General features: G+C 42.8%; 1 protein-coding gene across 1 annotated transcript in view; it reads left to right on the plus strand.

Annotated features, from left to right (window-relative positions):
- The window catches only part of AR (androgen receptor), a gene marked incomplete at both ends in the record, with an annotated part of 166,016 nt that extends 141,678 nt beyond the window's left edge, over window positions 1–24,338 (plus strand). Inside the window, 5 exons of the mRNA XM_082864784.1 lie at window positions 10,274–10,561; window positions 16,413–16,557; window positions 20,553–20,683; window positions 21,543–21,700; window positions 22,363–24,338. Of these exons, the coding sequence (XP_082720910.1) occupies window positions 10,274–10,561; window positions 16,413–16,557; window positions 20,553–20,683; window positions 21,543–21,700; window positions 22,363–22,518 (878 nt within the window). The remainder of the gene's footprint in view (window positions 1–10,273; window positions 10,562–16,412; window positions 16,558–20,552; window positions 20,684–21,542; window positions 21,701–22,362) is intronic.
- Between the last annotated feature and the right edge of the window lie 1,256 nt (window positions 24,339–25,594).

The following is a 25,594-nucleotide window of genomic DNA, read 5'->3' on the forward strand; positions in this document are numbered from 1 at the left end:
AAAGGGGAAAAAACCCGCAAAACTCCAAGTAAAGAATTTTCCATTTCCCAGTCTCACTTCTGTATTATGGGTAGGTAGGGAGACAAGGAAACCCCCAGTCCAAAATGGCAGTCACTCATTCTCCCCAACTTTGCATGCTGCCTCCTATGTCAGAGGATCTGACTCAAGTATCTGATTATGGGGCCTGCTAGGTGCTAGCCCATCGTTAAGTTGCTATGTTCACCAGTGTCGCTGTTTCATATTAGAAAAAATCCAGGTTGGATACTGTAAGCATCTCAAAATGACCAGACACTGAAGAAAGGCTGACCTGCCTCATTCAAACTGAGGGTTCTAGAGGGCTCTAGTGGATAGCAGGAAACACCTGGAATCTGAAGCTTAGGGGCTTAAGCCTTTGCTCCTCAACAGATACTCTAATGTTGGGACTGGGGGCTACTCTCTTAGTTGATGACTCCTCCCAGTGAGACTGATGGTGTTTCCCTACCTCACAGGGATATTGTGAGGACTAAATAATAGAGTTACCAATTCATGTAGTCATGAGCATCATGATTGTTGTTTTCTATAATATGACTTGGCATTAACAGAGTGCCCTTTGATTGTTTTTGATTGTATATGATAGCATCAGGCACTGACTCAAGTGGATGCAGTGAAGCTCTGGCTCAGTTACTTGCTTTCCACAGTGTGCTGCTGCTGGGAAGAAGCTTTGCTAATAGGACTCAAAGTGCTACCTTGAACAAGAAGCCACTGTGCCTATCTGAGGCTCCTGTGGCATTTTCACTTGGTTATTAGGCAATTCATGAGTTTCCTCTTACCTCCATTTTGCTGGACCACTGCCAAGGAACTAGATCTTAACCTCAGGCTCCATCATTGAGCTGAAGGTAGTAGCTGATCCACAGAAATTCAGTAAACAAAGACCAGATTTCTGTTTTTCCTGGAGAAACACCCCCAAGAAGCCAGCCAGCCTCTCTCTTCAAACAGACCAGGAGACTACAGTCAGACATTTCTTTTCTCCCTATTCCCAAAGTTAATGTGACTCTGCTTTTAGGAACACACACACACTTGAACTTTTCATAAAGCAGGAGGAAGGCAAAATCCAAGAACCAGTGTCTACTCTCTTGTTTTCTATTAAAGTTAAGATGATGGAGGAAAGTAGATAAGACTTTACCTCTTCTAGTTTTAGTGCCCCACACTTTTCACTCACACCATACACTTGCCTCTCCAGCAAGTATGAAGCCTTATTTTTCTCCCAAGGCAGCCTCAAAATTTGCATTGATGTAAGAGGAGAGGTCCTTAGAGTTTGTAATATCTTGCTATGCTCTGTCTCTGCCTCAGAGCCTCCATATCGAAACTAGTTTCCTTCTGGTGGATGTGCAGTCTTTGAGGCCAGGGGCAGACAGGTATGAGGGTCAGAAGCACTCTTCCAGCCTTGCCTGGGATCTGCATTTTCCACCCTCTTCCTTCTCCTCTCTCCATCTACATGCACACACACACACACACACACACACACACACACACACACACACACTTCTTTCTCCTTCCCCTGACTCAGCAACATTCTGGAGAAAAGCCAAGGAAGGACTTCAAGGAGGGAAGGGAGTTTCCCCCTCCTTGGGGCAGAATTTTAATCTCCAGGCCAACAAGAGTTTCCCTAATGTGGATTGAAAGGCTAATGTGGTTTATTCTTTAACTGCTTTCTATTTGTTTGAATGTTGCATATTTCTGCTAGTGAATTTTCCTTTAATAAAGCCGTTAATACACCAATGGTATTTTCTTATTTACAACAGACTGACAGGACTAATGCTGTTAACATTGGGCCTTTTTTTCTTTTTCGTTTTTCTTTCTTTTTTTTTTTTTTTCTCTCGTTTGCTTTCCAGGTCATGCTGACCTGTTCGGCTTGGACTGTTTCACATTTGTTTTTAATGTCAGTTTAAATGTAATTGTAAAAGCATGTATGCTCTAAATTCACGTAGTTACTTTTTCCAGTAGAAAAGCCTCATATGCGAAACCATTTCCAGGCTCTGCAATTTCACATGAGCAGGTTTTTGGTAATGACCTTGTGCCCCTCACCCAGGATGGCATCTGGACAGTGAACCTCTTTCTTCTGGCTCAGTAGTCAGAGAGAGGAGACTTGGAAATAGTTTCTGCCAGGTCCTGTGCTTTGGCAAGCATATGCAGCATTGCATATCATTCTATTATTAATTACGTTTACTCCTCCATGAACTAAAAACCATTAGACTAAATAGTCCAACATAAACCTTGAAAGATAAAATTCAATATTCTTTTCCCTGGCTATTCCTATGACTCAGAATTGGGACAGGGAGGAGAATGGGGGCATGGGAGGAAGGACCAAGAAATCTTATTGCCTGAGAGAATTTGGCCTACACTTATTTGTGTACACTTACACTTGGATGCACCCCTACTAATCTCTCACTCCATGGCTGCCAAGAACTGGCTCTGTTCCCTGTCTCTTATCCTTGTCCTAATTCTTCCCCACTCATTTCCAGCTGACCCTTCTCCCCACTAACATGCTACCCTACCTGATAAAATTGAAAGAGTACTACCCTAGAAGTCAGGATACCTGGTTCTAGTTCCTGCTTTGCTACTATCTAGCTGTGTGACCTTGAGCAAGACTTAGCTTTGGCCTTCAGTCTGCTCATCTTTATAATAGGGATTTGTTTCAATGGGAAAGGAAGAAATAGACAATATCTGGGGCTTTCAAACATTTTCTTGGCAATGGAATCTTTTCTTCAAACAAAATCTGATGCAGAGTCCCAAATGAAGATACGGAATAGAGCACCGCTTTGAAAGAAGGAGGGTTTATTGGAGCCACATGCTCAGGCCTACTTTGCCTCTTCTCAGGGCCCTTTAAAATCCTTGGAGCTCCACTACTGTACTAGATTGATGTCTGGGGAAACTTCTGATTTGATTCTCTCTCCTAATTGATTTAAATCCCTGTGGAAACTCTATATGTTTCTTTTTTTTTCTTTTATAACATCTTTATTGGAGTATAGTTGCTTTACAATGTTGTGTTAGTTTCTGCTGTATAACAAAGTGAATCATCTCTATGTATACATATATCCCCATATCCCCTCCCTCTTGTGTCTCCCTCCCACCCTCCTTATCCTACCCCTCTAGGTGGTCACAAAGCATCAAGCTGATCTCCCTGTTTCATCAGTTAGCTTTTTCAGAGAGAAATTCAGCTGCTTGAGATAAAGGGAATGACGTGGAGCAATGTGGGGTTTAGCAACTAGCAAGAAAGAGTAAGAGGCATCATGTATTGACATACAGAATTTACTGTGTGCTAAGCACGTTACATGTATTCTGTTAGGTAAAGTTACAACAACTCTGTGAGGTAGATCCTATAATTATCTTAGGATTCTTGAACCTGTCAGTTTGGCCCTCAATCTTTGACTTGAGACCAGTTGACCAAGATGGAAGACAATATTTCTTATAGGTTGCCACCCTAAGCAGTTTTTCAGAGTGTTTTCTAGCTAGAGATTCATTCTTGGAAAATGTCATAGCCTACCCATTGATATACAACTTTACAGAATTCAGAGTACTTTCATTGAGATCATCTCACTTTCTCCAAATAATAGTCCTATGCAGTAGTCAGGTCAGATGAGAAAACTGAGGTGTAGGAGAAATCAAGGGATATGTTCAAGGTCAGACATCCCATAAGAATGTGAATACCACCACCAATAATAAAAAGCCCTTTCTTGTGAATAACATTTTAGAACTTTGATGTCATCATTGCATTCTGCCTCCTTAAGTACAGTGAAATTTTTCACCATGCCACAGTCTTGGAGGGTTCTACTGGTGGTGGAGAATCTTCCCTCTACTCTCAGACACCACCACAGTGTCTATATTCCTCTTTAACAACCTTATTAGTTAGGTGCTAATGTTATCACCGATTTATAGATGAGGAAATTGAGGTACAGAGAGGCTAAGTCTTGCCCAGAGTCACACAGCTAGTGAGCAATACAGCCAGGCTTAACACTGAGACAGTCTGACTCCAGACTTTTTGCTGTTAACTACTACCCTTTGTACATATATCAAGAAACTAAGAGCAAAAGAAAGAAAAGGATGTTCTGGAGATCATACAGTGAGCTCCCCTGGATCTTAATCCAGTGTTCCTCTGAATATCTAAACCTAAAGTTGTACAATGAGATCCCCTGACTCTAATCCTAGTGGATGAAATGATGGTTGGCATGATTTAAGCCAGAGGCCACAAATTGGTTTTCCACAGGCCAAAATTGACTTGCAGAATTGTTTGTCCAGCACAAACAGACTTAGACTGCCTCTAGGCAGGGCATCAATCACTTTCCTGTTCCCTAGCCCACCCTATTTATGTTCACTAGGCTGTTTTAGATCATTTGCGTATCTGCCTGACTAGTGAAGATATTCAAATTCATAACCCATACATTTAAGCATTATAATATATAAGCACCTGCACACACACACATAATTTCAGACATTCACATAAGTACAGCCTAGTCTGGTTTCACAAAGAATTTGAAGCTCTGCACCAAATGTACCTTTGTGTTTAGTTAGCATTTAGAATTACACTTAAGACCTGAATTCAGTTTTATAGGCAGTTATATGCTGAAGAAACTCAGTTACTTTTTTTCATCTCATAATGTGTCACTCTTCCCTTCCCTTCTCTGCCATATCTGGTTCTCTGTTAATCCTGCTGTCCCTTCTTCCCCATGTCCGAGTTTGGTCTCCTGTAATCCAGTCACTCTCTACTCTTTAGGAATGGATGGAGAGTGAAGAAAATCATTTTGGAGGGCTCACTATGTGCCAGGCATTCTCTCTCATTTAGTTCTCATAAGTGTCCTAGGAAGCAGGAAGCGGCTTCTCCATTTTATAAAGGTGGAAACAGAATCTCAGAGAAGCTAGGCAATTGGCTCAAAGTTATTAAGCTAGTAATTGATGGAGCTGGGGTTTGAATCCAAGATCTTCTGATTCCAAAGCCTATTATCTTGTCTATACCCCAATTTTGTAAGGAGAGTGTATTAGTTTTCCACTGCTGCATAACAAATTACCTCAAATTTAGTACCCATTTATCAGCTCACAGTTCTGTAAGTCAGAAGTCTGACACAACATGACTGGATTCTCAGCTCAGTGTCTCACAAGGATGAAATAAAACTATTGGTCAGGGGCTTTGTTCTAATCTGGAGCTCACAGTCCTCTTCCAAGCTCATATGATTATCGCAGGATTCAGTTCCTTGCAGTTGTAGGATTAAGGTTTCTGTTTCCTTTCTGGCTGGCTGTCAGAGGCTGCTCTTAGCTCCCAGAGGCTGCCCTCATTCCTTGCCATGTGTACACCTCCACTTTCAAAGCCTGCAACAGAGAATATTCCTTATATTGAATCACCCTGATTCCATGAATACCCTTCCAGAAAGAGTCCAGTCCCTTTTAAGTCTTATCTGATTAGGTCAGGCCCATCAAGGATAACGACCCTCAAAATTCAACTGACTTGTGACCTTAATTACATCTACCTAATCCTTTTACAACAGCACCTATATTGGTGCTTGACTAAATAACTGGAAGAAGGTATGTGAACACCAGGGGTTGGGAATATTGGTGGCCATCAAGTATACCTAGCACAGGAAATGATTCTTTTATCCTTCAAACTCCATGGTGAGATTCAAGGAAGAGAAACATCCTTGACCTTGGGGAGAGGAACTTGAATTTTCTAAGAATTTGTAAACTTTACCACACCTTGCCTCTCCCCTGCCCAAGAATGAGAAAACCTCTGTCTTGAGGTAGCAAGGAATGAGGCTGGAATAGTGCCTAATGGTCATAGTGGCTATAGAAGCTACAGATTAATCACATCTACTTCTCCTGAGGGATGTACCATTGAACCTGATTGGAAAAATCTTTCTCTGTTGCTGTAGAGACAGCCCTCATAGGGGTCTAATGCCACTATGCTGAAAAGTCAGCTCCCTATAAGGTCCAGGCAGCAGGATCCAGGCATGTTTTCAAGGGCTCTCTTCCCCGAAAGATCAGGTACAGACAAGGATGTGCCTTGCCAATGTCCCTTTCTTGTCACTGCTTTGACCTACGATTGAAAGACAGTGATGAGATGCAAAGCAACTCACACACCATTAGAACTATCAACCTATACTGTCCCCTTTATCCTGGCTTCATCACTCAATTTGAGCAAACCAATGGGTCTCTGCGGTAACACAGGGGCCTGACAAGCCTGTACCTCACATGAAAGAGTTAGATATGACTCTGGGGCTCAGGTGCAGGAGACAGGAGGGGTGTGGGGGCGGCCTTCATGGATGAAAACAAGGCCTTGGGCATTGAGTAACAGCTGAGACTAGCAAGCCTCATTGTCCAGCATTCCAAGTCGTCTAGCAACATGCTGGCCTCTGCTGCACAGAGAGAACAGAGGATCCCCCGGCAGAATGAATGGAATCTGATTTCAATTATGTTCAGTACAGTCACCCTCTTCAGGCAGAGAGGCCAGAACACCTGGTGCAGCTTGGGCCACCGTGGCCGCAGGGACAGCAGGTTACCCAGGTCCTGGAGGCAAGTGGGAATACGGATTCTCTTTCTCAAGCAGATGCCATATAGGTCTAGAGAAGGAGGATATGAAAATACCAGCCAAGTTTTCATTAGCACTATGCAGAGAAGGGGAATTATTTTAGGTTGATGGATTCTCCCCACAGTTTCTGCACATATTGATCTTGCTTGTAATGAGTTTGCTTAGGTCCACAAGTCATCAGCCCACTGAGATCTGAGTCATTGGTGGGAGAGTCAAGGTGACAGAGCATACCTCGCTGATTGCACCAGCACCAATTCCTCTCTGTGTCGTTCCACCTTTTTGAAAAACCCATGGATTCTTCTATATAAAATTCATTTGGATTTGTTTTTTAATCAATAGCATGAGTAGGGCATGACAAATGGGACAGATGCCCCAGAGAACAGTCTAGATTCACAACAGTATTCCATAGAACTTTGTGAGATGAAGGATATGCTCTGTAACTGTACTGTCCATTGTAGCAGCCATAAGCCACATGTGCCTTTTGTGCACTTGAACTGTGGCTAGTGAGCCTAAAGAATTATATTTTTAATTTTATTTAATTTTAATTAATTTAAATTTAAGTAGCCACATGCGTCTAGTGGCTCTTGTGTTGGACAGTGCAAATCTTGAGTTCAGAGAGGCAGGTACTGAGATAGAGTAGAAATGACTTACTTACTCAGAAAAAGAGCTGGTATGGTACAGGGAACTCTGGATTAGGAATAAGAGCCCGGTTCTAGTCTCTGCTCTGCCAGTAGGTGACCACACTCACTCTGACCTCAGGCTCTCCATCCTTGACTTGAAATGTTGGATTAACAACAGAAGTCCCAAAATAATGGCTAAGGCCTGAATTCAACTTTGGGATACAGAAGAGTTTTAGGAAAAATTTAAAATATTATATGAACGCCTTCTAGGAGTATGTATATGTGTGTGTGTTATGTGCACATGCATTGCAGGGGCAAGAAGGTGGTAAAGCATTCACTTCAGTTCACCAGAGTTCCCACCATTCTCCTATAAACACACACACACACACACACACACACACACACTGTATTACTTGTGTAGACAATGAAGGTATATTAATTCTGTGAACCCCCTGGATGTGATGAGTTCTAATGACCCTTCCTATTTCATCATGCTATGAATCTCTAAGCCACTGTAGTTCCCCAAACCTATTTCTACTTTGGGCAAATGACTAGAGGAGTCTCATAGCTTCTGCCTTTTCCTTTCTGGATTTGATGCTAGTTACTGAAGTTTAGAGTCACGGGTGAGGGTGGAAGGCAGGGAGAATATAACCCTAGCCCTACTCCTCAATTCTATTAGGCTAGAAGTAGGGTTTAGGGCTTCAGACTCCTTGGGGATGCAGTATGATATAGTAGAAAGAGCATTGGCTTTATAGTCAGACTAAGTTAAGATTTTTAGGTTCTATTTCTTGATAGCTGTGTTACCTCAGTTTACTCACTTGCAAAACAGAGATAGGAAATATTCCTCACCTCCTAAGATCATTGTGGAATTAAGTGATATAATATGTTTATGAAGTGAAGTATATAGAAGGCTCAGAAAAAATATTTAACCTTATATCTCTTAGTTCCCTCAGGCATAAGGCTAATTATATCTGTCTTCTCCCAGGCTGAAAGGGGGACTACATGGCCTGGCAACTTCTGAGCCCAAGGTCAGAAAGTACCAGTGATGGGGAAGAGAATGTCTACCTCTAGAACCTGTACCAGGGGAGCAGATCCAGAAGTCACTGTCAGTCTGTGGAGCTGCCTACTTGAGCCCATGTCAGCAATGGGTTCCCCAGATGACAAAAAGTTTTAGGGGCTAGGCCAGTAGCTCTGGGACAAGATGAGCTTAGTCCTGCCCATACCTCCAGCCTGTGCCCTTGATGGGAGGTGGGAGTTGACAGTGGGTGTGCATATCTCATTACTGACTGTGCCCAAACCTTGCAGAAATGATTGTTGGACAAGGTCATCTTGAACTCTGTGTTGATTTTCCAGGCTTCCTTGTTATTTTACCCTGAGTTCTTCTCTGGGCTCTTCTTGCACCACCAAACCCTCTATTTTCTCCTCCTCTACACTGGTTGTTGATCCAAACATGTGATTCATTCTTTCATTGATTTACTGAGTTGTACTATGATTGAAGTTTGCATTGCAAGACTTATTTTTCTAATTAGAGCTGAGAGTCAGTTCCAGATAAGTATCATTTTTTGCAGGAGCCAGAAACAGATCAGCAACAGGTTTTGTTGTATTTATCCATTAAAATTGAGCAATCAGCTTCTCTCTTTGTTTTATACCTTTTAAATTTTATTATTATTTTAAAGGGATTAGAGATAAAGTGGTTTATGGTCTGTCCTGGTGCAACTGCCTATGCTAGATCTCAGAGTTATGACCTTTTCAATTATTTATATTTCTGCCAATATAAATGCTAAGGAAAATAGCACAAAGTAAACATCAGGATGCCCAAGGACCTGTAAATTGTGTGTATGAGAGCACAGGGGGAGGATGGTTCATAAGGTTTGAGTTTTAGATTATTCTTGTTTTTTTTAAATAATGTTATTTCTATCATCCTTTTTAATGGATGGTTCCTGTTTTACAGGCAGATTATAAAGGTAGGGACATTCTGTTATTTCTTTGATACAACTGGGGATTTCAGACTTCAGCTTCTCTCTCTCCCCTTTACTAAAGATGAAAATCAATATATGTGTTACAGTGTATGTTCAACTATGAGTATAAATGTCTGACAATACCTGGGACTATTATAGTTGAAGTGAGAAATGCTGCAACACCAAAAAATTCCCATTCATTTACCCCAAAGTGGGATGATAAGTCTAGTCCTTCTCCAACAGATCTGCCTTTCTAGTCTCCTTCCCTAGCAGTTTGCTAGACATGATAGACACAGACACAAGTACAACATTCCCTTGATTTAAAACATTCCATACTTGCCTATCATCTATGTGATAAAGCCCAAATTTCTTAATATGATATACATGCTCCTTTAAAGTCAAACCCCACCTTTGTTTTCAACCTCATAAACAGCCAGTCTCCCCACATATACAATATACACTCCAGCCACACTGGTCTCTTTTACCCCTAAACACTCAGTGATTTTGTTTATGCCCTTTCCATTCCTCTCTGCCTGGTGAAATCCTCACTATTCTTCGAGGTCCAGGTCATATATCACCATAAACATTTCCTGACCTCACCTATGCAGAGAGATTGTTGTTCTTCCTCTTTTGTTAATACTCCTGTTGTAACATTCACCAGTTTGACATTTTCTAATTGTTAGAATTGTTAGCGGGCATTTATTTCTCCTCTACCAAACAGGGTTAGGGCCTATGTTCTTTTCACCACCCAAAAGCAAAGGCCTAACAATGGATGTCTGTTGAATGAATGAATGAGTGAATCATGAATATATTAGTAAATGATTTAATTGAAGATCCAAGGTATGAATAGTGGAGACTGCATTTAGGCAGAGTCCAATCCAAGGATATACTAGGTCTGTCTGGCAAGAGGATCACAGAGAAAGCAAGATATGAAAGTTTGAGTTAGGAGGAATTTAGAATGATGAATCATTCATTTAACCAGTGTTTAAACGGAGCACTTGTCCTTAAGGAGTTTAGAGTCTGTGACTAGGGAGAATGAACATCCTTGTTTTCTTAGCTCAAACAGCTTTTCTAACAGGGTAGCTGTGCTGTGTGTTTTGGGCCACTGATAATAAATCCAAGTTTCCCTTCTTTCCCAATAGCCCGGAAGCTGAAGAAACTTGGGAATCTGAAACTACAGGAGGAAGGGGAGACTTCCAGTGCCACCAACCCCACTGAGGAGTCAGCCCAGAAGCTGACAGTGTCACATATTGAAGGCTATGAGTGTCAGCCCATCTTTCTGAATGTCCTGGAAGCCATTGAACCAGGTGTGGTGTGTGCTGGACATGACAACAACCAACCTGACTCCTTTGCAGCTTTACTCTCTAGCCTCAATGAACTGGGTGAAAGACAGCTTGTACACGTGGTCAAGTGGGCCAAGGCCTTGCCTGGTAAGGAAAGTGGGGGCATGGAATGTGGGAGGTCATATTTAGTGAAGACTTCTTTGGGCCAAGCACCATGCCTGTTTACTTCCCATCCATTAACTCATGCAATCCTCACCATAACCTTGTGAGGGAAGAGATTGGTAGAAATTCCTACATTAAAAATAAGGAAACTCAGAAATCAAGGAGAAAAGCAACATTATTGAGTATCCCACATGCCTCACATCAGCACACAGCAACCATGTTTCTATGTTCAACCCACAGATTTAGTCAGCAAATGTTCCCATAATCATGGATCACATAGACATACCCTTATATGCCTTAAGATGCTCTTCTATATGTACACACACAGGTTCACCCCAAAGATAATCTTGAGCCTAACTGATATTCTGTCTTTAATATTACTTGGAACCCATACCATGGGAACTCTTATAATATGGTATGATAGAAGGAACATGGGGTTGGGAGTCAAAACAGTTAGGTTCTAGTCTTAGCTCTGCTGGTAACTCATTATGTGATCCCTTCCCTTTCTTGGTCTCAGTTTTTCCATCTGTACAATGTGTGAAAAGTGGTTTGGACTAAATTGATGGTTTTCCAGTTTTACTTCAAGGAACTCTTGGTGCTCTTTAAACTACCTTAAGGAATTCCCTGGCAGTCCAGTGGTTAGGACTCCATGCTTTCACTGCTTGGGGCATGGGTTCGATCCCTGGTCAGGGAACTAAGATCCCACAAGCTGTGCCATGCGACCAAAAAAGTAAAAACAAAAAAGAAATAAAATAAGCTACCTTAGCATCATCATAGTGGAAGGAAACATTAGGTGATAGTGAAAGAAATATGAAGTGTTTTTCTAACTTCTGCATGGATACCTCCAATGATGGGGAATTCACTTCCTCTCTTGGCCATCTGTTGTTTGGAAAGGTCTGATTATTAAAATATTGGAGCTTAAAGAAGCCCCAGAGATCCTCTGTCCAACGATTCACAAATGTTCCTTTAGCAGCCAAACTCTTTATTTCTCAAAAACATGGTACACAGATCCAAGTGGAGCTGGTTGATTTAAAGCCAGTGCCTCTCCCTCACTACCCCTAGAGAAGCCTCAGATCACTCTTGCAGAATCTTAGGGCTCCAGGGAACACAGTTTGGAAACAAGAGAAACATAAACTCTTTAAGGGTTCTCTTAATCCTAAACTTCCATGACTGAAAGATTCTTTTGAAACATCAACAACCAAACCTCCCCTTGTGGAGTCAAAGATTAACCTGCCATTTAATAATAACTGTCAATCAGATGTGAATTTATGGTGAACAGAGAAGTTTCATATGTAGTACCTCATTTGATCCTCATAAGAATTCTGTAAAGTAGGGATTCTTTTCCCTGTTTTATAGATAAATACACTGAAGCTCTGAGAGGTGATGTGCTTGCCCACAGTTGCACATTCAGAAGGTATCAGGGCCAGAACTTGAGCCCACGTCCCCTCCTAACTCCAAATCCCCTCCTCATCCAACTCTACCCATAGTCTGTGTAGTACCACTGTAGTTCTCTAGCCTCGGGCTTTACAGTGAGGGACCAAGACTTTATCCAAGGCCAGTTGGGTCATAATGTGGACTTGCTGCCTTGGAAGACATTGCATGTTGACTGTCAAGCCCCCTTTTTGTCTTTCCAACTCACAAGGCCCAGTTACAGCTACCAGATTGTCCCTAACACCTTCCTAGCTTGGAAAGCTGAGGTTGACTAGCCAATTAGATCCCTGGGAAGAAGGCCCAAGGACTCTGGCTGCATATACACTGTACCGAAAACAGAGAGTTCACACAGGGAAGAAAAAAATACAAAAAAAAAGGAAGAAAAGAAAAAGTTGCTTTAATTCTTATCACTTATTCAGCTGGGTGTCTTGATGTCATGTGTCTAACAGAGATTCAGTTTAATCTTTCCAAGCAGTTGCCAGACACCTTAGTGTCTCATTTTATAGGATGGAACCTTTTCTTATATATGATTCCACTTAATCCTCATAGCAGTCCTATGAATCATAAGGACTTTCACTCCCATTTCAAATGATAAGTTTCAGAGAGGTTAATTAACTTGTTCTATTTGGTCACTTAACAAATGCAGCCAGAGCTTGGGCTCAAACCCTCTGAGTTCTAGTTTGATGGTCTTAACAATAACCTGGTGCAAAGCATTATGGCACAATTTGTATAACTGGGAGCCACTGGATTTCCTCAGCCTAACCTCCAGGGTTGGAAGCCCTTTCCTTACATTAACAAGTCTGCAAGTTAATATCAGTTCACCATCTAGCTTGTCTAAGGAAATGATCTCTGACCCTGAGTAATTTAACGAATAGCTTCAAAAGAAAGCCAAGTACCACATTCATTAGAACTGTTATTCATGTTATCAATAATCACCTACAAATTCAAGTTATTTGCTCATTGAACACATTGAGTTCCTGTCCTTTGAGAGGCACTGTGCTAAGTACCTACTCAGATCAATTTTGTTGTGAAGTTTTCTGTGATAGTGATGATATATGTAAATTGCCTACTACAGCACCTGGTACCTTAGTAAATGATAACTATTGAGGGAGGGTGAGTAGACTGTATGTACACAGTATATTTATAATCAGATGTATCTGGCTTGGAATCTTAGCTATACGCTAGTTGTGTGACTTTGAGCAAACCACATGTCTGCAGTACTCGTTTCCTCATTTGTAGAGATGGTAGAACAATTGCTACCTTGCAGATGGTTATCAGCACAGAAATTAGGTATAAAGAGCATCTAGTATAATAGCTGAAACATAGAAGATGCTCCGTAAATGGTGGGTCATTATTATCAAGCTTGAGTGCTAAACCACTAAAATCATTTTAAGCTGCCACTAGTTTTTCCTAGAAGCTCATTCATGGGTCCCAAAGATGAATTGTCTTCTTTGAAGACCTTAGCTGTCAGGTGCAATAAAGCAGCAAATATTTCCTAATTGACCTTTCTTTGGGTATGTTCTTCCAGACTAGACATGAGACTATAGGTTTCTACTGAAGATTGCTAAGAAATGATGTTGATTGGATTCTAGTGAGAAAACAGTATCTCAGGTTAGCCTCTGCTCCCTAACCTGTTTTGTGTGTTTCATAACCTGAAACCATGACTTCTCTCTGTTTCTCCAAAACAGCCTAATGCAGCACCAAATAGGTGTTGAGTGAATGAATATATGTTGAAGGAAACCTGTAGACTGGAACTACTGTTTCCTCAAGTCATCCCTTGATAGCCGTACTATCTGAGCAGGCTGCTTCAAAGGATGGGCATTAGCGGGCTAATTTTCCTATAGGTCTAATCTGATTACAATACCTAACTCTGTTCTCTAATGCCCAGCCTTTGAAGCAGCTATGTTGTTGATGCATATACAGTAATTAGGCTTGAGTTCTAAGCAGCTCTCACTAAGGACTGTTAATTAGTATTACAGCCAAACTAAGCTTTCCCTTTTTCTCCTCTTTTTTAGTTCTCTGGCATCTCAGGGAAGGAAAAATCATCAGTATTGACGGCTTCCTTGGTATTTGTACAGTTTAATCCTCATCCCCCCATGCACCCTCATATTCACACACTCACCAACCAAGGCTTTCCTTGATTCCCATTGCCTCCCACCCCAGGGGTTCAGGGTTCAAGCTCCCGGGCCCCTCCCAAAGAGATTCTTTGATGTTCCATGCTTGACCCTGGCTTTTTGTCTCCTACTGGAAAGAATCAGTCCCAGGTATTCTGTGCTACAGAAGGGCTTCAGGCAGGAAATACTCTGGGGTCTGAGGCTCCAGCTAGTCTGTTAGCAGACTAGCTCCTGTGAAGATGTGAGGCACACGCCTGGGAACTAAGATTGCAGTCAAAGGTGGTGATGTGAGGAACTCTAGCATCCTGATGTCTGGTAGGCTTGGAACCTAAAGGAAAAAAGGGTAAATAGGGGGTGTGTGTGTCAAGAACCAACCAAACAGAACAATGTGTCTAGATAGTGTAGACTTCAGACCTGAGCCTATGGCTAAGAAAAAACTCATGACCTTGGTAGTTCTTGAGCTGTGTTGTTCAGCAGTAGTATGGGAGAAGCACTGAAGAAGAGAATTAGAACACCTGGGTTCTAGTCCCATTTCAGCCACATACAGACTGTATGAGCTTGGGGAAGTCAGTTAAATTCTCTGGCCCTCAGATTCCTTGTTGACAAAATAAGTGTCACATTGCCCACACTCTAGGGTAATTGTGAGGGTTAAATGAGGTCATCATCAGGAAAGTTAGAAGCATTATACAAATTCATGTAAGCATTCCTAATAAGGTAAGTAAGACAAAATTTCAGATAATTCTGGATCTGTTAGGGAGAAGATAAATGAGGCACTGGTAGGGGATGAGCTCTGAGGTGATGCTTTAAGTATCCAACTATTTGGAAACCTCCAGGAGAGCATACATATCTGTTCTACCTATGTGGAGGCAGCATCTGGGAGCCTCTGTTATCTGAGCTTAAGGGAGGTAATTTGGAGATCATCTATAATTCTCATTTTATAAAATGAAAATAATGAGAATCCTAAGTCTAATTAATATTTCTCAAACGCCTACTCAAATATCTGAACTGTGTTATATACTAGAGAGGTAAAGATGAATAAGAAGGGAATGGTCCCTGTCTTCAAAAAGTTCTAAGTCTTACAGAGGAGACAGATATGTGCATAGATAAATTCCAGTACAGTGTAATGAGTGCTATAATTGGACAGAGCTACTTAAGATTCAGCAAGATGGTAAGAGAAGAATCACTAGGTCTTCTGTCTGGATGAGTTGGAAGAGGCATCACAGAGGAGGTAGCCTTTCAGTGAAGACTTGAAAGATGAGTAGGTGTTTATCAGATGGAAAGCCTGGGGAGGGAAGAATGCATTCTAGGGAAAGGCAGCTGCCTGTGCAGAGATAGCAGAGATTTAGAGGCATGATGTATGTGTGTGTGTGTGTGTGTGTGTGTGTTCAGCAAACTGTGGGTTTTTCAGAATAGCTAGAACCTAAATTATGAGAAGGCAAATGGTAAGAAATTAGTCTGAGAAAGCAGGTCATAAAGGGCCTGTTTGTGTATAATAATGGCAGTAGGCAGGAATGGCAGTAGAGTAGGAAACTAGCAGGGCCAGGTATTTATTGAATAGAAAACAATAGAGAGGAAGTGGGAGGCAGGAAAAGGGTCAGAGAAAAGAGATGGAACCTGAAGGTGGTGTGGAGAAGGCATGGCTGTCAAAGGCATTCCACCATATGCTGATATGTAATAGTATCCCTTTCCCAGGGTTGTTAGAAGGTACAAACAAGATTATAGCTAGAAAAGAGCTTTGTAAAGTGAAAAGTGCTGTTCACGTGAGAGAAATGATTATTACACTGTGTCTTTGGAAAGGCAGTGAGCCTTTCTGAAGATCAAGGCTTTGGAATCAGACTGACTTTGGAACTTGATCTGCCAATTACTAGCCTTATGATCTTGGACAAGTTCTTCAACCCTTCTGTGACTCACTTTTATTGATTCACAGAATGGGAACAATAATAGTATACACTTTATTGGATTCTTGTGAGAAATAAATGAATTAATATAAGTAACATGCTTAGAAAAGAGTTAATTCATTGTAAGCAGTCAGTAAGTGTTAGATTATTATTCTCTTCCAATGGACAGTGCACTTTTTGCCTCTGTTTCTTTTGAGCAGCTCAATGAAGTAGGGAGTGCACGGAGTGTTATCCCTACCATATAGTTTGTTCCCCTCCTGCTCCCCAGCATTGATGGCCCCTGGGGCTCCTCAAGGGCAGCCCAAGTGCCAGAAATTCTCAGCCCAGCAGAGTCCCAGACTTCACTCAGCCCATCAGTGCTCAGTCTGACCACTGCCTCTGCCCTATCTCCAGGCTTCCGCAACTTGCACGTGGACGACCAGATGGCAATCATTCAGTACTCCTGGATGGGGCTTATGGTGTTTGCCATGGGCTGGCGGTCCTTCACCAATGTCAACTCCAGGATGCTCTACTTTGCCCCTGACCTGGTTTTCAATGAGTAAGTGCTTATGGGTCCAGAACTCACATAAACACAGATCTCGTTGGTGGTGATGATGGTAATGTAAGTAATGGTGAGAGTTGGTTCATTTGACCTTTAGGTGAGGCAGTAGAAGCCCAGCCAGCCTGCTCAATCTGAGGTGGCTTTGCCTGGCTGAAAGGCCAATTGGTAGGAGGGAACAGGGGAAGGCTGTCGCTTTTCCCAATCAAGACTCAATCCTGGTAATTTGGCAGTGCTTCTGACCTGCTTTTACCTTATCTCAGACCCTCATGTCAGGATCCTTTTTCTTCACTCTGAGCAACATAGGGAGTGAACAGAGAGACTCTAGTTGTGAGAGCTGAAGTTCCTTTGGTCCCTTATGCTATCATCAAAAGCTACTGCCAGTCACCATTTGTTGAGAAACTCCTTTGTGCCAGGACCATACTAGATATTTTCCTAATCCTTTCTCATTGAGCACTCATGAGAACTTGATTTCCCCTTTAAAAAAAATTTTTTAATGGATGGGGAAAATTAGGTTCAACAAAATAAAGTGACTTACCCAACAACGTCAAACAGCTAGTGCATGTTGGCAACAGAATTCAAAGTATGGCTCTGTAACTCTTAGCTCTTATACTGCCTCCTGATGGTAAGTGATGAGGAAGTGCAGCTCCATCATTTTCTGGCCATGTGACCTTGGCTCAGCCACTTCCCTTCTCTTAAAAACAGTTTTAATAAATGCTTGCCCTGCCACCGGCTCTATTTACCCTTCATGAATTTGGCCAAGAGCTCAGGGTTTAAAATTGTACTTTCCTCAACTGAAACCTCTATTCTGTTATTTCCTACATCATTGTCTTTGGGTAAGACACTTACCTTCCCTGATCCGCAGTTTCCTAATCTGTTAATAAAATAAATCTTTCTTAAATGGTTTTGTTATGACAACTAAAATAGGAGCTAGTGGATGTGAAATGTCTGTCCCATAATGGGCAAGAAATAAAAAAGAAGTACCTTTCCAATACTCTCTTTTCCTAACAATGATAATCTGTTCTGTGTCTGCTATTTGAGGTCCCTTGTGGCATTGTGAATGGAGCTGGCCAGAAAAAATCTTCCCAAGAACTTTGAGCTAGTCTCACCACAGAGAATCCCTTTGGTCAGGAAGGAATTGACCTTCCCTCCCCTTTAGCCCTTTAACCCAGAAGAGCCTTAAAATAAAATCTACAGGCCAGTGGTTCCTTCCAGTACAGCAGTGCCATATGGGGGAAAATAAGCGTCCCCAGCTGCCCTCTTCCAACTCAGCCAGCCCTGGTAGCGAGAAGCTAAGAATAACCATTGAGCTTTTGGCACAACCTGCTTTGTGGTTTCCAGATCTCCAAAGAGTTACCTATGATGCCATCTTCTGGAGCAGGCCTTAAAAAGCCCTCTTCCTGTTCATCTCTCAACCCACCCTCTTGCTGCCCTCCAGCGATTAAATCAACTACTGGGCACCTGCACTACCCTCCCCATCCAGAGCCTGAAGACCTTTGAACCTTTGCAAGGTGATAATTGGCTATTTTCTAAATCTTCATTTCCTTTTCCACATCTGTGTAAATATGTGACACCCTACCTCAGCTATCTGGTCCACTTCCATGTACCTCATCAAAAGGTACCACAGGATTCCCCACAGAGTCAGGGTCCTATATCAAGCCCCAGGGCTCCTGAAACAGCAGACCCCCTTCCTCTTATAGGAACCCGCCATGTTAGAGCTCTTAAAGTCCCTAGAATCATTTAAACCAATGTTTCTTAACAGGGATGCTGTTGACATTTTTCATCTTTTAGCACATTCCTGCATATTGGAATGTGTTTAACTGCCCTGGTACCTGCCCACTAAATACCAAATAGGATCCTAGTCACTGTGACAGCCCAAACTGCCCCCACACATTTCTAGCACCCACTAAGGGAGCAGTACCTCTCCAGTTAAAAGCCACCAGTTGCTGCTAGCCTCCTCAAGGCACCAATGGGGAAACGGAGGTCCAAAGAAAAAGACAGGGACTCTGGGCCAACCCATTTGCTGACCTCTCTGACACCAAACCCTGTCATCAACCCTGCTTTCTTCTTTTCTCCTCCTCTCTTTGTGGAGAACACAGTTTGTGAGGGTAATGGACCTGAACCCTAGCTGTGTGACCTTGGGTAAATTACTGAACTTCTCTGAGGCTTATTCTCCTCATCTGTAGAATAGTGAATAGAATCATAATGGCACTTTCCATTTTTTGAGCAATTACTATGTGCCAGGCACTGTGCTCCATCATTTATTTCCAATGTTCGTCTCCCCACTTCTCCATTCTCTTTTAATCCCACCTACTTCTGCTCACCTCCTGAATTCCATTCCTGCCCCTTGCTTTCTACCTTCTGCACTCTATTCCTTTCTTTCTTCCTCAGGTCTTATTCCTTTCCCCTTTGAATTCCTTCCCTTGCCTTTTTCCCCTCCTTTCTACACCTTCTCTGTTCCTGGGGTCTGCAGCAGTATTAGAGCAATCCTTCATGTCAGGATTACAATTTCAATGGTAAAAATACTGCAGTGTTGTCATCAACAGAGGCTTGGAAGCACAGACAGACCAGAGCAAGGCCATGCCCTAAGGCTCAGCAAATCTTACTTAAAAATTCCTTAGGGCGAAAGAGCTTGGAGCAGCATTGTTTTGGTCAGTTGACTTGTGATACTATCTAAATGCTTCATTTTTCCAGTTGGGTTCCAGCCTGCATCAAATATTTCTACATTATCTGCCCCTTCCTTTCCCTCTTTCTTTACCATCCAAGATCTCTCTGAGATAGGGTGCTGAGCTTCCACCCAGCCAGTACCAGGCCTGCTCAACCTGTGAACAAGGCTAGTGGTTTGGGGACCAAAATGTCAAACCACAGGCTTCAGACCCAATCTGGGAGGGCTTTTTCCTCACCACTTAAGTGAGTGTCAAATTCCCTTTCCTTTCTCCACAAGATATAAAATCAATTTCTCTCTCTCCCTCTCCTCTTTGTCTCTCTCTCTCTCTCTCTCTCTCTCTCTCTCTCTCTCTCTCTCTTTCTCTCTCTCTCTCTCTCTCTCTCTCTCTCTCTCTCTCTCTCACACACACACACACACACACACACACACACACACACACACACACAGACACAGACACAGACACACACACAATTTCTGAAGTGCTGAAAACCAGGAAGGTTTGCTAACAGGAGGATGCTGTATCTTCTCTTATGGGCTTGTCATGGCCAGTCATGGAACAGAGAGGTTGCTCCCCTCGAGAATCTGTCCAAGCCTTGGTCACTTCCCTATATAATTTATAGGTGATAATGTGATGATGTTTTCACAAGTCACTATAATAAAAGCAGCTCACACGTGTTTATAACTCCCAAACTGTGATAAGGAACAGCCAGTATATGAGGGAGTAGGCTCCGCTTCAGCAGGGGACATTTAGATTTGACATTCAGAAATATTTTCTGGCTGATTTGATAAGCATTGGAACTCATTTAAAGGGACAATGGGGAATCTCCTTTTCTGGGAGTTTTTAAAGAAATGATTAAATTTCTAATATGGGAAGTGTGGTCACTTGGGAATCCTGATGTCCTTATTTTAAGACTTGATTTCTAAGGCCTGTCTCCTAGAAATCCTCCAAGTTTGAATGTCTGGGAGGCAGGTTCTGGCTCTGGCTGCAGCTGAGATTTTAGGACTAGTCAGGGAGACCATGTGCCAGTCCCATTGTATTCATTTGGTTAGGCTTTCCTGTCCTTGTGCCAGGAAACAGGAGGACCACGGGGACCTGGAATTTCCATGTAGTAATCTATATCCTGGCCAGGCAAGATGAGTAGTTATCAGGATATCATGATTTTGGAGAAAAAAGAACAACTTTGTTCCTGTCACTGAAGCACCAGCAAGAGAAACAGCAAGCTCTTCTTGGAGAACTTGGAAAGGGGAGGGCAACCACAGATATTCTCTCTGGGTTTATTGTAAGCCTTTCCTTACTCCTCTTTTTTTCTCTGTGCTTCCTTCCCAGGTACCGCATGCACAAGTCCCGGATGTACAGCCAGTGTGTCCGAATGAGGCACCTCTCTCAAGAATTTGGATGGCTCCAAATCACCCCCCAGGAATTTCTGTGCATGAAGGCTCTGCTGCTCTTTAGCATTAGTAAGTGCCTGGAAGGGCAGAGAATGCCCCTAGGGGCATAGGGGATCAGAGGGAAGCTGCTTTTTTCATTAAAGGATTATTGGGAAGAAGCCAGCTCCTGAACATTTCCCTTCTTCTTTCACCTTCCCTCCTCCACTCTCCCTTAGCATCCTTTTTCCTAACAAGGATGAATCTCATGGCGAGAGACCAATTTCTTTGCTATAATTCAACCTCCATTAGATCCCCACCTACCCCCAATCTCTTTCTGGTACAAGGCCTTTTTGTCTGGTTTTAGCAGGTCTCTGAATTTTTCCATAGCTTCTACCATAGAAACAGGCAAGGACCACCTTATATGTCTTGTAGGGCAGAAGGGATTGCCTCCCGGAAGGAATTTCCTCTTCTGCCAAAAAGAGAAGTTCTGTGTAAGCAACTCAGAAAGGGCTTATTTGGCATCCAAGGAATATTTCTTTAATGTCTCTTCTAAGCAGAGTGCTTAGCCTCTATGAGGGAGAAAGGAGACAAAATTTGATATTCAAGACCACGTGTTTTAATTTTCTAATTCAGAGCCAGACTGTGAACAGCGTAAAACCATAGGTCCTAAGAAATGTGTAGATGAGAAGTCTAGAGAATGGAAAAGCTCATTAAATTTTATTTACTTGATACCCTACACACTGGGTCCAGCTAGCCTTTTCCCTAAGACCTTCCTAGCAGACTTCCTAAAGGTCCCAGGCATATAGGCCTCAAGTGACAGGAAACCAAGTAGATGGTTCTCTCCCTGTGGGGGTGGGGGTCAAGTTTGTGGTCAGAAAACTTGGTGCTTTATCTAATGCTCCTTCGTGGGCATGCTTCCCCTCCCCATTCTGTCTTCATCCCACATCAGTTCCAGTGGATGGGCTGAAAAATCAAAAATTCTTTGATGAACTTCGAATGAACTACATCAAGGAACTTGATCGTATCATTGCATGCAAGAGAAAAAATCCCACATCCTGCTCAAGGCGCTTCTACCAGCTCACCAAGCTCCTGGACTCTGTGCAGCCTGTAAGCAAACGATGGAGGGTGCTTTGTCAGGGAGAGCAGCCTGATAGAGCCAAGTGATAATATGCTCTTCTAAGGTCTGGCACCACCTGTTGGGAGGTGCTTCCATTCCCCTCTGGCTTTGAGTGTGGTCCAGGAAGAAAATTCAATGAAGAAGAAAGGAACACAGGTCACAGTGTCCCAGCTGGATGTTGTGAAAGAGGTGGAGGAGTTGAGAACAGAGCAGTTGGGATTCAGAGAAGGGGCTTAGAGTAGATAAGTTCTCTACACAGACAAAACAGACCTGGATGTTTTCCCCCTCTTCCTCGAGTCATGTGCGTTTGTGTGTGTGTATGAGAGAGCGAGTGTGTGTGTGTGTGTGTGTGTGTGTGTGTGTGTCTATGCTGAGGAAAAGGAACACGCAGTCTTGAGTCAGAGAGCTTGCAGTGGTGTAAGAGATCTCTTGGGAGCCTTCGATGACTCCCTGGAGACAATTTAGTGCACATGTGTGTGTACGCACACGTGCACGTGCACACACACACACACACACACACACACACACACACACGGAGGCCCAAGGACATGGAAGGAAAGAGGAGGAAATCAAAGAATGTGGGGATAGACCCTGACAAGAAGCCAACTCCTTGTCAACCCTGTTTTCTCCCTCTCTTATTGTCCTCCTGCAGATTGCACGAGAGCTGCATCAATTCACTTTTGACCTGCTAATCAAGTCCCACATGGTGAGCGTGGACTTTCCAGAAATGATGGCAGAGATCATCTCTGTGCAAGTGCCCAAGATCCTTTCCGGGAAAGTCAAGCCCATCTATTTTCACACGCAGTGAAGCTTTGGAAGCCCCCATTTCCTTACCCCCACCCCACTCCCTTTCTCAGAAATCTTCTGCCTGTTTTAACTCTGCACTACTTCTCTGCAGTGCCTTGGGGAATTTCCTCTATTGATGTACAGTCTGTCATGAAGATGTTCTTGAGTTCTATTTGCTAGGCTTTTTTTTTCTCTTTTCCTCCTTTCTTTTCTTTGCCTCCCTATCTGACCCTCCATGGCACTTTCAAACTCTGCTCCCCGCTGTGGCCCTTATCTGTGTTTTGAATGCTGTTGTATTTCTTTAAATCTGTGATGATCCTGTGGCACAGTGTCAAGTTGTGCTTGTTTATAGCACTGCACTGTATACCAGCCATGCAAACGTTTACTCACCTAATGCCACGTGAAGTTTAGAGAGGTAAGAGTATCTGGGAAAACAAAAGACAAACAAACAAACAAAAACAAAAAAAAATTGCTAGGGTTTTGCCTCTTAAAAAATATAAAAACAAACAGCAATCCCTGAAGAGACCAACAGTAGCTAGAATAAAGTGAAAATTGCAAGCCCATGGGGAGTCACTGCTTTCTTTCCCCAAACCCTCTCTCCCTGGGAGACTGTATTTTCTGCCAATGGCTATTGCCATTAGAGGGCAGGGTGACACCAGAGCTGACATGGATGGGAGGCAGATTTAAGAGAGGACAGAGAGGACAGATGGATCACCAGTACCTGCCCAGAGCCTTGGCTCCTGAGGGCTAGACTGCTCAACTGCAGCACAGTTCATGGTACTGAAAAGTGTACTTCTTGTTTGAAAACTTGTCTGTATGGCCTCCCCCCACCAGTCCCTTTCTCTCTCATCCTCTGCCTCCACCCTCAAATTGACTTTCAATAGCTTTTCTAAGAGCTTTGAACTGAATGTTCTCTTTAGCCAAAACTTGGCCACTTCCACTGAAGAATCAGACCAGCAAGAGGGAGAGGGAGATCTGACCTTTTGTAAGTCACCATTCCGATCCAGGTCTGCTTTCCCATTTGTGGCCCAGGGAAAAGCTTGGGGCTGCAGTCAGAGGAAAAGGAAGTGGTGGCTTGACTGTTTTCCTACTTAGGACACTGAAGATTTGATCCCTCTTTGCCCTTATCTTTAAAAGATCTGAATGTTTTCTGCCTGACTCCATACAGCTACAAGCATCATCCACCCTCCCTTCAGTGTTTTGTGGGCCTGAACTTCACCAGGCTGCATTACATCCACAGTGGTGAAGCTTGTCCACTTCCTTGGGCATGTTCACAGACTCTCTGCTAAGAACTCCCACCACTAAGAAGGCTAGCAAGCCAGCAGTCTCAATGTCTATCTCTAGATGCCAGTAGGCTCAAAGACTTCTTAGAAAATGTCTCTCATCAACTATCAGATCTCTGGAGCCCTTAGACAAACTGGAAAGAAGGCATCAACGGGATTGGACAAGCTGAGCGTCTTGCTCTTGTCCCCCAGAGATGACACCTTCCCACAAAATGGAGAAATGCCAACTTCCACCTTCAGAGCAGCTAAAGGGGCTACCCAGATCAGGGTTGAAGAGAAAACTCAATTACTAAGGTGGGAAGAATGAAGGCACTAGAACCAGAAACTCTGTAAATGCTCTCCTTGCCACCCAGCATATCCACCTGCAGAAGTCATGGGAAGAAGAGAGAAGAAACCAAGAGAAGACTGACTACTAAAGTAAAAGTCTTCAGAAGCAAAGTCTAAAGCCAGATGGGCACCATCTGGTGAGTTTACTCATCATCCTCCTCTGCTGCTGATTCTGGGCTCTGACATTGGCCATACTCACTCAGACTCCCCACCTTTGTTGCTGCCTTTCAGCCAGAGGAAGCTGAAAGATTGAGACTACAGAACCATGGCCTCCGTTGGAAAGGTTGGTGTGGCTCCAATGGGCTGCCACCCATGAACTCGGTGTGTTCCTGGGATACTGGTTTCATATAGTCCTTTGGCACACCTCTGTTCTGTTGAACAGAGTCGCGAGTACAGGGGAATGTCCACCTACTTTCTCATCTTGGCCACTGCCTCCTCACTTAGCTCTTAAATTCATTTGCTAAACAAGAAATGGCCAGTCACCAAGCAGCCCATTTCAGTTGGTTCACTCTATTTGTCGTTGAGAAGATAGTTTCTGAGTGACATGATATGATCTACATGGGTTTCCTCCCCTGATTTCTGTTGATATTAATAGCCAAATGAACTTGCAAAAGAGCTTCTTTAAATAACAAGGGAGAGGGGAACCTAAGATGGGTGTTATACCAATCCAAGACTGCTGGACAGAACTAAAGCTGACAGGTTCTGTTTCTGGGGTAGGATAGAAAACTTCTGTTTTTCTTTGTTATGACACCATTTGGCTTATGTAGGGTCACAGGATCACTTTTAGCTGTTTTAAAGAGAAAAAATTCACTACTTTTTCATTTAAACTAGGTTACCTTTTAATAGTTCCTTTACATCTGTTTTGAAATGATTCTCATCTTTTGTGGTGCATGGATTCAATTATATCATTCTAATACCTCTCCTTGTAAATATTAGATGCTCTCCTTTCCATTTCTCTGGCTATCAAGTTTTTCATCTTTATGGATTTCCCAATTGTGACTCTTGTCTTTATGAATATATGTTTTTCATCTGTGAAAGCCAAAATTCAGTGAAACGGCAGTGTAATTAAAAACAGCAACAACTGGATTACTCCGAATTTCCGAATGGCAAGACTAGGGAAAAATGGCCTAAACAAGAATTTAGGCCTACTGTTTTTGCACTGGGGTTTCAGTGAGCAAAGGAGATTTTAGCTTGGCTTTATCTCCCACAGATGAAAGGGGGATTATTTTTTCTTTTGGCCATTGTTGTTCCAGCCAGTGTAATTGACAGAAGTCTCATTTTGCATGCACTCTGCTCTGCAAACAGAGTTGATGTAGTTGGTACACTGTGCTCACCCTTGAAGGATCGGCAACTCACACCCACACAACTGGTGAGCTTAAAGATGAGGATCACTCACCAGACAAGCAACGGGGACTATCTCCAAAAAGGTTTGCAGTGCTCAATGGGGATGGAGAGTGAGGAAGAGAAAAAGAAGAAGCACCAGGGAGA

Source organism: Leucopleurus acutus (assembly GCF_964270905.1).
Source record: "Leucopleurus acutus genome assembly, chromosome: X".
Taxonomy (NCBI): domain Eukaryota; kingdom Metazoa; phylum Chordata; class Mammalia; order Artiodactyla; family Delphinidae; genus Leucopleurus; species Leucopleurus acutus.